Genomic DNA, 19,301 nt, shown 5'->3' with positions numbered 1-19,301 from the left:
GCTCAACTGTTTCGTAAGGTGCGCGTGTGTACGTAGAGCGCGATGCGTGGAGAGCTCGGTGGGAGACGGTATGCAATGCATAGGCAAGTTGTACGGTGTGAATGACAGGCCGTAGAATGCGGCCCGGGCCTGCGGCGATGGTCGCGCCTTTCTAAAGCGGCGCACGGCCCCCCCTCGCTCCCCGCGCATTGCCGCTCTACCATCGCACCACCTCATCCAAGTGCAGGTGCTCCACAACACATCCCTATTAAATACCGATCATGTCTAGCCGTATCTATTTACCATAGTTAAACCGGCACCTGCAGCATTGTCTTAAAAAGTTGACCTTAAAACTCCACCTGCACTTTAAAATGCGTACATGTCACTGTTAAAATGAATTGATGAATTGATAGCAATGTAAAAACAGCTATAAATAATACTGACATCTTCTCAGGAGGTTAAGCATTAACAAGCATTACGGTAAAAACGTCTACTTGTTATTCTTCTATGCGTTAAATAAATAGGATGATCGAGACTCGACCGTAAAATTACAATAAGGTCAAAAATATTTCATACAAGATAAATTTTGAAGCAATGAAAATGATACTAAATAATATTATAGTGTAAATTTTAGATTCAACTGATTAATCTTATGGAATGAAATAGGACCCAAAATAAAAAACAAAATCTAAGTTTTAGTATCTTTTGGGAAATAACACAGTCAGCAAATGATAGCTAAATATCGAAATGGTAACGAATATAGTCGTTTCCATATTATATTGTTAGTTAAGAGGAATAGAGGAAACTACTATATTACATATTTTTATTATCACTATAAATTAATACAGACCTAAGTAGGTATCGTTGACGTCGTTCTACTAGCAACAAGTACTGTAAAACGCACACAATAAACCGAGTCACTAAGCCAATTTATGAATGCTAAAAATAACTGCCATGTCTCCAGTGCATTTGATGATATTAACCATTTAAGAGAACCTAAACATAAAAGTGCTAATTAAGAAAGAGTCCAAGCCCACAAATTGTCTCTGGACTGATCGCACTCATTAAATAATTTAATCACACTGAATAAAAGACTCTTAATACATCAGTTTTTTAAACATTACGTGCAAATAGCATTTTGCGGTTTTAGTGCGTAATATAAACGATGCTAGAATGATCTTCCAAGCTGGAATAAAAACACTAGTGTACGATTGCTACGCATTTAAATTGAGGAAAAACCGTCCATTGTATTGTTCAGCTAGGAAACTGGGAAGACAATGATACTGTCGATTTCCAACCCAGTGGGAATGTATACGTGATGTTTGCCGTCTATTATTTTAATTATATCACTTGAGTGCATTTTCACTCAATACTTTGTTCGACTCGCATACTTGCATACAAGTTTAATGCATAATTCTATGGTACGGGTGAAATTCGCTTTGAATACCTATGCGTATTCTACGTACATTATAACATGTGGGAATCAGAGTCCTTACAGCAATGGAATGTATCAATACAAATTTACATGTTCATAAGCTATAAGATTTGCTTATTTAATATTTATCAGGAGTCCACCTGAGTTTGAAATTGATGAAATAAAATCCGATCATAAACAGTTATGATTGGATTCGCAACTCGTTTCTCGATTGATTCATATTTTATAAGTATTACTTATATTATTGTAATATAGCTGTCTTGTAGATTGTGTAACCCAAGTATGTGTAAAGCATCTTGTGGGTACTTCCCACGCACCACGCGCGCCTTCAACCGTAACGCTTAAGGGGCTGGGCGTTTTACAGCGTTTCTTGACTCTAATCGAATGGGAGCCCGATCGCTATGTAATTTAAAATTCTCACTTCTCGATTGTTTCATCTGTCTGAATTTAAGTAATTAAAATACCGAACCACTGTTCCGTTTCTGAAATTATTTTTGATGGATAGTTTGTAATTGAATAGGTAACTAGTGAACGTTGAGCAAATAACTGGTCCGCAGGGTGCGGCAAGCGAATGCGAAGTATATTGTACAGCAATATTTACTCTAGGCATACCTCTCAGATAAAGATGTCCTTGGCGGTTTTTTACTCAGACGTACATCAACTTTGTCACTAGACTGCCAATTTATTTTTATGTTTGTGAATGCACACAAATTGTCATTGAGCCTTGGAATGCTAATTGATAAAAAAGTTATGTTTGGTAAAGAATGTATTACCAAATGCTATGTACGTAATCGATAGTCTGACGTTTTGTATTTAAGTGCAGTTCGATAAGCGTTAAGTTTATTTGTTTAATATTCGGTGGATTTTATAGAGTTGTATAAAAATGTGACGTCTAATGTTAATGACTATATAATTACTCATATTTCAGAATTATCTATGCAATTATTCGATAATAATGGCTACACCACTACCGTTTATAATCAAATGAAACATTCCTCTGTTATCTGTTTGTCGTCACATGGCTATTTATTATTTACCTGCTGTATCATTAGTATTTATTACGTTTATGCTTCGACTACGAACGCAATTACGAAAAAAATACTTCATTAACTACAAATTAAATGGTTCACGATCAAAATATAAGAAAAGTACTGTTTGATGACGTCTGGGTTTTGTGACGGAATTTTTGCGTGTTTTCATACTAGGTTTCACCAAAACATCAAGCTACGATAAATCTTAATGCGATAGAGACCATAAAACTTATTTACTTAATTTGCATAAGCTCAGAGTTGTAGAGGCCGAACAAACTTGGTCAAGTGAAGAATGTTGCCTATACTCGTTTCCTCTTTAATTTTCGTCGCTTCATGCTTCATTTGACTTTCGTCTTTAATGAAATAGTCTTAAAGTTACATTTCCAATGCTAAGTCTTAAGGAGGTCTAATAAAAATTAAACTAATTTGTGCACTGGTGTCGGAAACGTTACTTTTGATTGGAAAGCAATTAATGTACCTAATTTAGTAAACGTCTAATGGTTAATATAGAAGATGAATAAAGTATGTATAATGATACGATGACTATGTACGTATAAGAAACTTTTTGATTTTACCTAACGATAATAAATATGCACAGTTAAAATATATATCAATAATATATAAATATTAAGGCAAGGCAACAATAAATTTATTATCAAACGTAGTTATTCTTATATTATATTGTTATTTTTGTTATTTGTCGAATCGAAATGATTTTTGCTATTTAGGAGTCACAAGTCAAAGCAATAGGTCAATAATTATTATTCTAATCCTTAGTTTTGAATAAATCATCGATGTATTTCAACGTGGGCGAAATATGCGACCATAACTGGATAACATTCTAATGTCTGCCTTGTTCCATAAATGTACTTCGGTATTCGAGATTGTAGTGTTAAAATTGTGTAGGTACCAAGATTGTAATCGTATTGGTATGCAAACACCTGTACGATAAGATGATAGTGGCAAAGCTGGATTTTATTTAAGCCTTAAATATTAGTAAAGAAGCTCGTAATACTAGCATTTAATTATAGAAGATAATAAAGTATATCAACGCCTTATTATTAAAATTTTATTGAAAGACGAAACAGATTATAAGGTGACAAGAGAAACATTTTCTAAATACTGATTATAATTTGCCAAACAATGGACACCAAGAATTTCGTTCCTCGACAAACATTGACATTCATTGGGTTCCATTCATTCGATGGATACTGTTATCTTGTTGTTTAGTTTATGTTTAACTATTCTTTCCGGTCCCTACCGTTGCTCTAATAACATTGCCACATGAATGGAACGACTTAATACCAAACCTTATGTTTAACTTTCTATTGCTGAGAAAGTATCATTCGTAGAGTCGTGATGGTGTGGATAAACATTGTTATCAGCTATTAGAAGCATTTGTGTTTGAACTTAAGACCCTCGTTTTGAAAGGCTCAATATTTCAATGCGGCTATAGTGTTGAATGGCATATCGTGGTATTAATTTCACTTGTCATATTAATATCAGCGCGCAATTGTTAATTTTAGGTGCAGCGTTCAGATGGAACAATGCAATACATATTTTGTTACGAATTCGATCTGAATGGTTGGAAATAAATTATGTAGTTACTTCTAAAAGCCATATACAGTGGTTTAGTCTAACAAACAAGTTGTTTTATTTCCTTTTAGGCTTTATATTGACGATCAAAATTTGTAAAAATCGTGATGCACATTGTGTCGCATGCGTCCGCCGCCACCGTGACAAAGCCGGCTGGAATGCATCGTGATTCAGACAGAAACCTTATATATTCGATGCAATGTTTATGTAATCTACTACCCGTCTGTCCGTCACTTTAGATAGCTCTTAACGTTATAAATTACTAATTCAATTAATACTGGAATGTTAAGTAAACTTAAAGCTAGCTTACGCTTGGCTTTAATACAATTCATTGAAAGGATTATATTATTTTAATCTAACAGCCCCAAAGCCAAGCTTAAGACCTTGGTAAATTAAAACGACGTGTGTTTCAAGTCAACGCCACACGTTTGTTCTCACTTGACTTTGGAATGTCGTTTGTCAATGATCGAATAACGTATGACGTCATAACAATACATTAACTGCCATCACGCATACCATCGCACAGCATAATACAGCTTTCGAGCGAGTGCTGTGTCAATTTGGGGTATAAATTCAGTGATCGGTCATGACGTAAGCCGTTAAGAATGTTTATAACTGTGTGGTTACTTTAATGTACGCTTCGGTTCAAATACGTATTTTTATAACCACGTATTTGATCATCCGGTTGGCATGCTTCGTCGAACTGATTGCAACTTGTGTTTAATTTGATTATAACTGCGCTGTTCAGTTTGTGTCAGCGATTTGGAATGCGAGAGGAAATCACGTTGACCCCTAACACGCTTCCTTTTTCGGAACGGAAAGTCTAATATTGCTGTCTCTGTGTTTTGTTTAGATGTTAGCTGAATATACATTACCATTAATAAGCTTATGACATAATATGATTGAATTATCGTTATTAAGCCGTGCCAAAGTTAACAAAGATTCTGGTATAATCAAATTAAAATGTGATTTTTTCATATGTCGAATGCATATTGTATTAACCACGCTATGTGGATTAAAATATTTCCCGAACGGATATTAATAGAATATAAGTAGGTGTGAGTGTCCGTCTGTCGGTCGTTCGATATGTGTGAGACAGCGTGGCACCGCCTCCGACCAGACGGGATCCAAGTTTTGTCGTAATCCAGGATTTGGTAATAGATGTTTCGATATTTTTGTGCTGATTATACGTTTTAAATATATGTATAAGTACAGTACGTTTTATGCGAATCCTTATCTTCTTTATAGAACGGAAGGTCTTTGCCCAGCAGTGGGAAATTAACAAGCTATAAACGTCACTAAACTAACGAATTCTTTATATTATTGATATGATTTTATGCCTCGCTGAATAATTACGTATTTGTTTTCCACTGTTCACTCAAAAGTTTATTTTATATATCAAAAATATTTTTATTTTAGTAAGTATGTATATAAATTCTTGGTTAAATAATCCGAAGTTGGTAGCAAGTTTCGCTTCTATTTGCGGATTGTGTCCGTACGTTGGCCTTCTTCGCGTCATATTCCAAAGACTGAGACTTCTACTAACAGAAGTAAACCTACTTTCCTTTGCTTTTATTTTTTTTTATTGAAATTGTATGTTATATTAACAGGAAATATATTTAAATGCAATAACAGTTAAATATTTTATTGATTTAAGCTTTAATGTTTGTGCTTTTTACAACTTGCAGTCGTAAAAGTTAATGGGTATTTCTATCGATGTATATATAAAAGACTCTTTAAGAAACTGATCCATAATAATTTGTACAATATCTTCTGTATCAAAACTATTTACTTATTGGAATATATAATAAAATATCAATATTACAATATTTTGAAGACAAAAAGCGCGTTTTTATATATTGTTTTAATTGAACATAAATACGAAATCAAAATGAATGCACAATAATTAAAAGCATAACATCAGTACTTTTACTTATTTATAGATTATATGGTTCGCTCAAAATATGTGTCAAAATTTTGTCCCGATCGGTTGAAAATCGTTTACGAAAACGAATGTCTGTGTAAAAGCTTTGTATGTGTGCGATTAGGGATTCCGTGACACGGGTCACCGTTTCCAAGAACGCGACTCGTCTTGATGTCCCGCTGACAGGACTGGTTTTGCCGTTCTACCACGACACGGCAACATTGTAAGATGCTACCATCTCTTTTACTCTTATGTAAAGTATGTGGCTGTCTCTTTCTACACGATGCAATGGATGCGCATACGCACGCGCCCTCTATACCCTCGCTCCGATAAGAGCGCTCTGTAATGTAATGGACGCCGAGCTTTCGGTAGCTGCTCGGAAGGAGTTACGAATTTCCATTGAAGATTTGCCGAGTATTGATTAAGTTGGCCAACGTATAACACGTTGCTCTCCTTTATATATAATTATATATATTTAAAAATAACGAAATAACGTTAAAATATTATTATGTATTCGTAGTAAATAAAGATACTAAGAAGTTCTAAGTTTTAAATGCAATTTATTATTAACATTTTTTCATCAGGCTTAACATGATTTTTAAAGTACATAATTGTTATAGGTAATGTTAAAGTAAGGCGACACTTTACTATTGAATCTCTTCACTGGAGAATGTTACTCGCAAAATATCAAATTAATGGAACACAATCGTCACGAGATCGTAACAATTACAACAGACAAGGAAAATATATCCCAAATAACCGGGGGGATTCTAGATAATTCAACATCGCGTCGAATTTAGAGACCGTTAAATGGGTTGATTTATTTCGTCATACAGTAGTCGAAGTTCACTTTTTAAACCTGCCGTTGAATCATTCTTGAAACTTGTATCAAGTAGAGCAAGTTACTGGCGCCTGCACACCACGCCCAGCAAGCTCCCGGGCATCCAGTACCGGCTATCATTAATTGCTCTTGCTATTATCTGCACCTAGCTAGACCACATACTTGTAGTTCAAGAACGCCCTTTAATTTATCGTTGCAAGAATACACCTCCAGCTTTCTATAGCTGCGAAATTGCTTGTTTGTTTTAGAACCATAAATGGGTTTATATGTAGATGATTTATTCATGCATTCACAAGTTAAATGAGATTCACATGTTGTGCGGAAATTATCTTTAATTTGCAATTAAAATAATGAAGTAATGCCGATATTAAATTGTTTTACATTATAAAAGATGAAGTAATTTGCGATAATGTAGATGGTGTAATGAATTTATACCGGGATACTTTTTTTTACCTCAGAAAAACATGTACTTTGGAAAGATGATCAACACATACGGAAATCAAATACGTTGTACAAAAACTAACATGTACAGACGCTACTGCGCTTAGTGTATATAATTAAGTAACTAGTCAAAATTAGCCGGCTTAAGCTGGAAATAATTTCGGCGCTCGTTATTTTTATTTTGCTTTAATGATAGTAGTAGGAGTAGTTTTAATAGGTTCGCCCCTTGATTTCGTGGGAAGTAATCATATTTCAAATTTGATTCATGGGAAATCTTTCTCTTTAAGACACATATAATTTTTCGGTAGAAACCTTCAAGTCGAAGTACAGACAAAATACGTAAAATAGTGTAGCAAGTTTGTTTAAAAGAAAAACACGTTGCGAAGTTTTGTTTTGGTCGTTGATTACGTAAACTTTTTATGGTAGGAGTTATGTAAAACTGTTTTGTACATTTTCATTTGGAAGAAATTTTGTTGCATAAAATCCGAGTTAATCGTATAACAAACGAGTTTGCTTCGTATCGTTTCAATTGAATGATTCTCAGTAGTGACAAGAAATAATCATTGTTTCAGATACACAAAGCCTCAAACATTCGCGGACTGCATCGGCAATGAGTTGCCTCTGGGATGGGAGGAGGCGTACGATCCTCAGATCGGTCCATATTACATCAATCATGTCAATCGTGAGTATCATTTTTATTGCCACTTCCCTTTAAATATTCTCATTTACTTTCTTAAGAATCTTTATTTTCTTGAATGGTTGATTTACCAATCGATGAAGTAGGGACGGGCCAAGCGTAGGACGTTTGGAAAGTTAAAGAGTTGCTTTAATACACATTTGATATAGTATTTATACTAGGGAAAGCAAAATTCATTGTTATATACGCAAAAGATTGTTTTGTATAATTTTTGCTAAGTTACACCTTGAGTTTGATCTAATACATGATATTTTCTGAAATATATGTATATGTTTATAGTAAAGAATGTCAGGAGTTGAAAATTAAGATTGCGCAAAACTGGACGCGTAGTGGACAAGTGACTGTAAACTCGACGCTGACTTTAACCTTGATAATTATCTTAAGCTCACCAACGAATGAATTATATGTATAATTTCGAAGGAGAATTTTTGAATATTTTTGATATGATTAATTTCGTTTGTATGATTAATACGACATTGTGAACGTTTTTAATAAAAGTAAGTCGCCTGTTTACAGTACACTCTTAACTCTGTAACAACAAGAAGTCTATCGGGTGCAACGAGTCTTATTTATGTCTTTTGGATTATTCAGTACGTCGAGTGAAAAATGTTCGACGCGGGGGGCTTATGAAGGTCCTTGGTGCTTTAGTTATTCCGTATGAATTATGGAACAGTTTGATTTATGTCTAGCTTATAGAATTTTAGAAGCCTCACCGTGTACTCAGTACTTGAAGTCAAGTGTTGTTTTTAGTAAAGGCCTTGCAAAAATAGATGGCGTTATGCTATATGTTGCTCTGTTATATTATGTCAATTATTGTTGTTGGCCTAATATCTAGTTTATAAGACAGATCACGAGGTCCTAGATTAAAATTACTAGGCGATTATTAATATATAATTGGATTTTTCGGTCAAAATATTCATATCAGCAGCTCCTAGCTTAGATTTTGGCAGTGATTGTCGTGCTTTGGAAAGCACGTTAAATATTGGGACCTACGTTCGTGCTGGATTGCCGTTCCATCGGATTATGAGTTAAAGAGTAGAGAGTGCATCTGTGTTTGATCACACTTGTGTGCTATAATAACTACTGTGCGCATGTGCAGTCTTCCTTGAGAATGACGGTAATAGTCAATTCGTAGTATTATATTGCCATGATCGAACATGAGTATTGTATTGACAACGTGTTGTATTCATATAAATTACGCTACATCTGTATTCATATAGTTAGGGTACCATTTATTTATACTCTAAAATGACATTTAGTTATAGTTTCTTAAAATAAACAAATTAAAAACTAATGATATTATAGGATTAAAAGTTTTCCACTTTTTTATAACATATAAATAAAACTCATAGTAATAAAAATAAAGGCGAGTACTTAACAGTCGTATGTTGTTTGTGAAATCTGTTCTAATTATGCAAAATAAAAAAATAAAAAAAACTGACTGGTTCGGTTGCACACATCTTGAATGACAGGTGTTTTGTATGAGTAATATATTACATATATTATATTTATGTATGTATATATCGTACTATAACGTTACGATTTATGTAATAATATGACTGTACTTTCGAATGTTCCTTTCAATGTACATTATCCGTGCACAGCGTCAAAATAACATTCACATTTTTTCAATATATATTGTAAACTATCCATTGGTTATTTATGAAATTAAATAAAAATTATCATATATATAACTGAGATAAATGATTGCGTGATATGTGAATCAAAAATTATAAAAATCAAAATAATCTTTATTCAAGTAGGCTCATGAAAGCACATTTGAATCGTCATATTACAGTGTTGAATTAAATTTAAAGCTAGCACCGGTTCGTAAAGTAGATTCTACCGAGAAGAACCACCATTATAATTTCAGAATATGTCAATAAAGTACATTTGTTAGTACAGTTCTTTGACAATGATTATCTGTTATTACTGCATGCGTAATCTGAGCAGGTGAAGAGCTGAACACCTCAGAACAACTGATCACAATGAATATAATAAATCTTATATATTTATCGGCAGAGCCCAAGTTGTTGGGTCTTGATAAACTGATAGAGGGATAAAAGTATGTTGCAAAAATAAATAAGGTTCCTATGGTATTGTTGGTTCACTTTCTTTGCTTAATAAGCTTCATACCATTTCTAATATACTATTCACTGGTTAACGGTCTCACAGAACATTTCGCACGAAACGTACGCGAATTCTTTTGTATTATTTATGATCTGAGGATCTTTTTTTAATTTTTTTTGGATTATTTTAACTACGGTTTGTGTTTACTTAAATCAACAGAAATCAAGGTATTTTTTTGTTTCTTTTCAAAATTCTATAACAAAATATACTTGGATCTCACTTTAAATTTTTATTTGTCAAGAAAATCAGTATATAAATAATAATATATCAAGTAATACCAACACTGTATTATATTCGTCGTCACGATAAAACTATATATTACAATCTACTAAACATACATAGGTGAATATAAAAAAATAAAGAAACTGCTATTATTTGTTTTTAGTAGCTTAACTAGAATCAACAGCCATACATATACTCGTACATATATAATATAATATATAATTAGTAAACAAGCTGGTGATTTCACTTAAGATTTTAAATCGAAACATGTTGGCGTAAATTGAGCCTTTATTTACGGTGTTGTCGCTGAGAGCACTACTCTCATAATTTAGACTTGTACATGCGTGTGCGCAGATTTCATTTGGATTTGTTGTATAGTCAGCAAACGAACAGCTAACCAAATTACATTTAGAATAGTCTCATTCTTGGCCATAGGGATCGATTTGAATTGTTTATTTGAAAACATAATCAGTTCCTTCTAAGTACCATAGCAAAACTAAATTTAAAAGTCACTTATAAATGTTATCTGAATTAGGTATTTGCATGAGGTATTTATATTATGTTTCTATAATCGTTAATAAAAGTGTGATCCGGAAACACGTACACGCCGTTGATTTCATTTCGCTAAGATTTACGATAGTAGCAAAAATACCAATTGAGTAACGGGACTCGCCTGCCTTGAAGAGGTCCGGGTCAGGCGCTATCTTTTCTATTTTTGCTTACCTTTAAATCGCTATGGAATTCTTACTTAGTTTTCTATGTTTTACATTTTTTATTATTATTTTTATTTTTATCGTGACGTGATCTTTTGTATCTATATTTAAAAAATGTGCTATTGATATTTCATAAATAATATTTGTTACACATTTTATGATTTTTTTCTAGTTCTGTATCCATAGATAAACTTACTATTGTTTTTTTTTATTTACTTATTATGTTAACGCTACTAAGAATGTATTTTTTAAATTAAATAAATAATTAAGCGTATCGATAAATTCTATTTTAAACAATCGATTGCTATCACATAACTTAATGTTTAATTGTATTTGTTAACCAGTGGTCGATTACTTCAATTCCTAGGTAGCCTCCGTAGTAGCCACTTAGTAGATTACAATTACTGTCTATCTTGTGTGTGTAGTAAGTAGTTTATAAGACCCTAGACCTAGATCTTGGAGTCGAACCCCAAGTTGGACCAGTAAATCAGTCGCGAGAATTCTCAGTAGAAGCTTGGAGGCTGGAAGTTGGCAGAGCTTACGCTTCCGTACCTCACACAGCACGTATAGTCAGCGCCTGAAGTCTTTTCTATCCTGTCTGATTTGCCATCTGATTGTGAGAGCAAGAGTAAAGAGAGTAAATATATAAAAGCTACTCCCAAATCCTCAAATTAAGTAAGACGATCAGCTTTTCTTTTTATATAAGCAGGAAATGTTCCAATACAGTCATCATCATCGTCATCATTGTGGTGATGTTCGCTTGTTGCTTAATGTTGTATCATATCCGATATAACGTCTAATTAATTTCCTTTTAAGTTTTTAATCTTATAAATGACAAATAAAAAAAAAAAAAACTGATACTCGAATATTGAAAAAAGTTGCTAATTTAAGTTAAAATACCCAAAGGCTATCAAAGGAACGCTGAATGAAAATGTTCCTTCTATTTTTTAATTAAATAAGTATGATCTTCCAAATAGCTACTCCTATTTTGATTTAGTATAAATTCATATGTACATTTACATACGCGAAGTTGTTATTAAAAACATCTTATAGATGTAAACTATTTATTTTAATTAAATAATCAATTGAATAAATAGACAGTATTATTCATAATATATATTCTATTAAGATTCTATATAAGATTTTACTATTTTAAGAACCAGTGATGGCTCATTACTTACTTTAATGCAACTGCTCGTTAGTGTAATTATGAGACCCTATCTTATAGTTAGCCCATTTTGCCTGGAGCAATTTTTTTGCATAAATTCTTGTCCGTAATAAGCTTTATACTTAATTCTCCTGGCATTCAGATTATATCTTGATAGTACTCTTACAAATAATACCTCTTTGAACGCTTCGTTACTAGCGTCTGCTCCTGGAGTATTGAAAGATAATTAAATAATAATAACTTTGAAGTAAAAACTCCATAGAGTCATTACTGAATTATAAAATATTATAAATATCGGCTGATTGAGAAAGATGATATTTGTTTAATATTTCAAAATTGGTGAATGACTTTTGATGACATAGTTTTTAGATTTATTCGGATTGCAATTTCATTGAATTAAAATATCTAACTTTAATGTATTTTTACAGTGAGTATGCATTTTCATAATTTCAATCGACACAACACAATATAATCAGGTTTAAGAGATTTGTAAACAAAGTAATAAAATGATTTGAAAGATTCTTATGCAAATGTATAATTGTATTGACAGGAATTTCGTTTCGTACATTAAAATATTTTATACGACCGCTCTGAATTAACTCGAGAGATGGAACACGAGTAGTATTTGACATTTATGTTGGTATATAGCAAATTTAAAATCTATTTCTTCATCAGTCCATATGTATGTAAATTAGCACCTGACTCAATAAAATTTTAAAACTCAATATTATAAAATATATGTGCTCGGTTGTGGCAAGTGTGTGAACGTAAATTCCTATTTATGCCTTCTCCGTTTTGCATAGTTTACTGCCTCGTGGTTTGTTATCGTGCTATGCAATCACCCCCTTACCTATTTTCTGCATACGCTTGCAATATTTATGTGTTGAATCTTCCTAGCTTTTATTTTTACGTGACTTAAACGTACCTTCATAAAATATCTGTTAACACATTTTTTTTTTAAATGCATTTCATCTATCTCGTTGCTCATTACGTTCAATTAACACATAGGTACCTATTTAAATCAGGTCACAAGTTGATCACTTTACACGTTAACAAAATAGGTCAACCTAATTTTAACGATCATTCCAAATTGAAGAACTCATACTAAAATTGAATTTTTATTGCCAAACGAAATATATATGCGTTTTTTTTAATGCTATATTATGTGTGTGGTCGTATTTAATAACTTTACCAAATACAAAGCTCATTGTTCGATATTGTTAAATATAATGCGTCTCACGTTCGGTATTACTTTGATATCACTGTAATTTATTGTTTGTTTTATGGTTGGGACTATTTGTTTGGAATAATTTAATAGTTCGTGCATTATTGACACGATTTGATTTAAAATTTAAAACAAATGAAATTCGTTTGTACACCGACAGACGAACGCCATTTTTAACAAGATCTTATTTAATTTTACATGCATTTGAATCACTACACACCACCGGCAATTTTACGTGCTTAAAATTTAATGACTGCTAATTCACAAACTCTCGTCTAATAGCAGAACTTTCTTAACTTAAAAAAAAAAAAAAACGCACCGTAATATTTTATAGACTGCAGGTTTGTAAGTAATTTACTAGACATGTTCAGATGTAGTTGTCGTAGTCACAAGTAGTGAGTATAAGGTTATACAAAAGCATTTTATCAATATTTGCATCTAATAATTGAGTACCAAGGCAAAGGCAAGCAATATCTCAGAAACTGTTCGAAGTCTACATTGTAACAACATTGATCTGATTTCCATAATTTATATATACCTTAAATAAATAAAGAGTTACACAATGTGAAACAATTTGTATACTAATTAACAAACTTAGTGTTGTTAGTGATTCAATAACAATATCGTTTCGTTTATTTTATGTGTCGTAATCTATGATAATCACTTAAGAAATCACATTTGTATAAACCGTTGATTTATATTATTGGTAGACTCGAGATATCTTCTTGTGACATTTTGTTTTAGCAATTAATTAATTTGCATCCTTGTCATTAGCAACGATGAGTCAACTTGCATTTATTAGCGAGTAACGGAAGTTTGCTCGGCGAATTAAATTCTTTACTATTAGAATAAGGTGATTCATTTGTTGTTCCTTATTATTATCTCGTTTAGTAGCGTTTATAGCGACCAACCGTTGGTGATTATAAATATTCATCATTCCTTACATCACCAACGCACAACCAACATTGGTAACTAAGTTATATACACTGGCATACTCGCCCTTCAAACCAGACCACAGGCATACCAAGTATAGCTGTTTGGCGTTGCAATATATGATAAGCCCTAGCACCGAGTAATTATGGGTAATTACAGTAGTTGTATAATGATTTAAAATAATGATAATTTTATATATTTAATACTTAAATTAACAGTACTAAATTCCTAAAGGCAACTTTAATGACATCAATATTTATGTCTATGAAATTCAAAAGGCATTCATTGGCCTTATTATAACGATGTTAGCAATTTACGCTTTAGTTGGAGAATAATCAACAAGCTATTTTATCACAGCAAGTCCTTTTCCAGCTATTCGATCATCTAAAGCGCTTAAATATATCGTTATCTCATCGTCTTGAATGTACGTAGGTAATATTGTATTTCTATAAATTCCGTGACCGCTTTTGATGGTAGATATTCAATTGCCATTGTCTCTATCTGATTTGAGTGGCAATCAGTTAGCCCCGGCCTTGTGTTGAGAATTGAGCATAATAATTGAAAGATCGTCCGCGCACTTTGGATGACACGCTAATGGAGAATGGGATTGGAATGCAAGTATTATTCCATGAGTGATTTTTATTACTGTTGACGTTTCATTGTATCTCGTATGTCTAAACGTTTTTTTTCTTATCATTGACGGTGAATTAATTTGGCTCTTTTAAGTGTCAATACAACGCTGATTGTATATTTTTATCAATCATACGTTTTCTGATTTCGATAATACTTTTCGTTTAAGGATCGTTTCGTTTTTTCGTAATAATTAAGTTCTGTTCAAATTTGTTTTGTATTTGTTTTGTCATACTTGAATTCCATTCGTTTCTTTTATGTATGTTCTGTTGTGTTTCGTTGTTTTTTTTTATCTACGCATATAGTGTTCAAATATGTAGACAAACATGTCGAGATATGTTGTCGATTGTAAAATTATCGTTTTTATTATTTTGCTTATATTAATAGTATATGAATACGTTACCGAAAATATGCTGTTTTATTGGTTCCAATTTCTCGTTTTAATGTTTTATTTTGAAACTTTAAATGTCATTTCGTGTTATATTTTTGTCTCGGAAGTAGGTTTACAATCGACATAGTACTACTTCAATTATATTTTAATTTTGGTATAAGCCCGGGTGTCGAGACCTCGGATTATTTTTATTTTCGTTTCAAATTCCACTGATTTTGTATTCCATAAGTATTATTAACTGTATATGTTTTATGTAAATTATTTTGCAACAAAATCTGCTTAATCTAGACTAAGCTTGCTTTGAATGCAATATTTATAATTACTTATTGTGTTTGATGAATAAGAACAGGCCGATTCATATAATTGTAATATTTCTTTGTGTCTGTTATCATGTAACGTTTTGATGTGTCAATTTAAATACAAACTTACGACGTTGTTAATCAAACAATATCAAAATAACTTTATTTAAATTACAGGATATTTGAATCTTGTCGGTCGAATCTTCATTCCGAACCGTTTCTAGTTTTACATTTAATGATTTAACCCATGTGTCTTGTTTAATGACTATTCGAAAGTACTCGCAAGAGCCTACTTGAATAAAATTTATACTGTAATGCTATTCTGTACTTACCTCGTACCTCACAAGTGAAATGTTGTATATCGACTACGGCGATACGAAATTTTGACTCGTGTATCCCTTAAATGTTATAATTGTTACAGTCAAAATCGCATATCATTTTGATTTTTGACATTTCACAATCGTTTTCGGAACATACTCGAAACTGGCCAGTTTCGATAGACCAAGAGTTTTGTTGTGATATAATTTTAATAATTCTATACAATTGGTCTGCATGGTTTCCTCGGTAAATGTTCTTGCTCTGCTATCCTATCAAAAGTAAATATTTTTCAAATTCGTTCGATAATCCTACAAATTAGCGTATTCGAACAAACTTTTCAGCTTTATTATATAAGTATAGATTCTTCTTATTATTGTTTCAGTGTGAAGTTACCCTAACAAAACAAGTCCATGAAGCGTGATATCTGTCGTTATTGTTCAGTAGCCGATCGTACTGATTGGGTAATACTTTTACGATGATACCGATACAAAGATCGTATATCAATTCGTATCATAAAATAGTAATAAGTAATGGAATTTATTTATTATAATTTAACATAGAAGATTATACATTTTATGATAAAATACTAGCAACATATATGACAGATATTTTTTTTAAATAATTTCGTGAAACCGTTTTAGCATTGAAAACTTTTTTTATATCAACCTCTTTGCGCACAATAACAATAATCTCGTTAACTGTTCTGTCTGTTTTTCATAAAGTTGGTATTTATTACTATTTATGATCTTGTGAACAATAAATATAACTAATGACAGATACAAATTGGTTAAGACACATGTAATATAATCGTGAAAAATGTTAATTACTTATTACTAACACTCTCTATTTATGGAAATAGAAGAGTAATGGAATAACATGAAATAAGAGTATGGACTCTTATGATTGGATGGGACGGCAATTTCATACGACCGAAAAGAGTTCAGGGGCAGGATCACCATTATTGTTGACTTGTGTACCGTGCTACAGTGACTCGAATATAATGAATTCAATAACACTTACAGAATAGATCTACTGTTTTTTTTGTCCTAGACATCATGGTATATTGTACTTCTATTATTATTGTTTTTTAATTTTACTTAAGTTATCTATTAAGGAACGCTTGCGTTCTGATCAACATCAACCAGATGCGTCGAAATCACTTTGTTGCATGGTGGAACTGTGGGCTTCCCCAACCGTATGGAGTATTCCTCTTCAAATAATGTTAATAAAATTGGAATATTTAATAATATAATGATAAACACTTAGTAGCAAACCATATTTTGTTTTTGTTTTATATTATGTTTTTGATTTTAAACTTCTGAGATTACAATTAAAATTTAAAGACGCGTCACGTTTAGGTTTATTTAGTTGCATGAAAGAGATGAAAGATGCGATGATACGTAGAGAGAAAGAAAGAGAGCTATATATCTAAGCAGTTTCACGTCTATCATTTGTATAATATGGTTAGATTATAATAATTACCCAACTCACATACCGAGAAACTATATAAAAATGTCTAATTGCTTTGATATTTATCTGTTACAAATATTTCTGTGTATTTTGAAACAAAATACGTAATATATCAATAAAATATATCTTTAAAAAAATGTGATACGTGTATCATTGCATTATATTAAAATTCATATTAATTATCGAGGAGTTATTTTATCGTGCTATTAGGAAATGTTTTGTTGGAAACGCGTAAAACTCGAACGCTTATTCATGCCGATAACTTTTAACGATCATGTGATCGCGATACTGAAATTATTTGAACATAATACGTGTTATTAACGCTCTGATGACGTGTTAATAACATACCTATTGTCAATTTTTTTTTTGTTTAAATGAAGCCCAGCACCACCTACCTTCTACCAGTGATTTTATTCTATTTATTATTAATTCCTAAGTACTTACGTCCTACATACAAACAAACACCTTTTAATTCTTTATGATATATGTATTGATTACAAGTTACTACTGTTCATATCAATTGGATGTAAAAAAAAATTTTGTAAGTTTTAAACATGCTTACATCTTGTTTACAATGTGTCGGTGTGTTTATTTGTGTTTTTTATAATTATATCTATGACTATGTTGTTTTCAATCACTAAATATCATGAAATGTTTAAAATAAATATATATATACTTTTAGAAGTTTACGTTGAAACAAAAATTTTGTTTAATGTTAAAAATACTCGTATTGAATTAAAGAGTTAATTATTTATTCTATACGTAGTATAATGCAACAATATACTTAATTGAATTTAAAAATTATAACGATATAAATCATAAACGAATGAGTTAGATCAATGTCGTATTGATATCTCAAATCGAATGGAATAGAAATAAAATCGTTTCAAAAGATTAAATAAATCGGTGACCGCATACATCACTATCTAAATCGCCTTACTTAAATCTACAGCCATTAATAATCTAACGTTCGAAATGGTTTCTAATAGTATTAATATATAAATAAAAATTGTCTTTTTCAGAGGTGACGCAGCTCGAAGACCCCAGGCTAGAATGGCTGAGCATTCAAGAAGCGATGCTAAGAGATTACCTCCATACCGCTCAGGAGGCTCTCGAGGTGAGTTATTAAATTTAACAATTTAATTAACGTTATGTAATAGTCTCGACTCGTATCTCGCCCAGTGGTTAGAACGCGAGCATCTTAACCGATGATTTCGGGTTCAAACCCAGACAGGCAAAACATCGTGAGGAAACCTGCATTTGTCTAATTTCAACGAAATTCTGCCACATGTGTATTCCACCAATCCGCATTGGAGCGGCGTGGTGGAATATGCTCCAGACCTTCTCCTCAATAGGAAAGGAGGCCTTTTGCCCAGCAGTGGGAAATTTACAGGTTGCTAGTGTATGTATGTATGTAATAATAATAATCATGTAAAACATGACAAAATCCCTCGGTGATATGTATAAACATTAGACTACTTTATTACGCTATTGATGATTAAGAATGTATTAATTATGGTCATTAATAATCGTATCGTATGACCTGATTGCGACTTACATAATTATCATATTATAATATCGATTAATCTATGGAAAATTTGCAGACGTTCAGTTTTTTTTATGTTTTTTTCTTATACGCTGTGCGAGTGTATTTTTGTATATTATTTATGATACCGCTTCGGTATCTTGATATAATTATGTTTCTAATTTTTCCATTTTAGTGCATTATAATTTATTACACATGCCCCGTTACTTGTTAACGATAAACAAAATATATAGCTCCATCTAAACTCGACAAAGATTCAATTAATAGTCAACGTAATTTTTCTACCCATCCTTATCTAAATCTTGGAAGTCG

The 19,301-nt window shown here is 32.0% G+C and overlaps 1 protein-coding gene across 2 annotated transcripts in view; it reads left to right on the top strand.

The window, feature by feature from the left end:
• Window positions 1–19,301, top strand: part of LOC125072254 (protein kibra) — a 62,944-nt gene that overhangs the window by 917 nt on the left and 42,726 nt on the right. For both annotated transcript variants that reach the window (XM_047682792.1, XM_047682793.1), the window contains exons 2-3: window positions 7,820–7,929; window positions 18,466–18,560. In XM_047682792.1, the coding sequence (XP_047538748.1) occupies window positions 7,820–7,929; window positions 18,466–18,560 (205 nt within the window). The remainder of the gene's footprint in view (window positions 1–7,819; window positions 7,930–18,465; window positions 18,561–19,301) is intronic.

Source organism: Vanessa atalanta, chromosome 21, assembly GCF_905147765.1.
Source record: "Vanessa atalanta chromosome 21, ilVanAtal1.2, whole genome shotgun sequence".
NCBI lineage: Eukaryota > Metazoa > Arthropoda > Insecta > Lepidoptera > Nymphalidae > Vanessa > Vanessa atalanta.
Note: the sequence above shows the minus strand (reverse complement) of the source record. Positions and strands in the feature narration are given on the sequence as shown.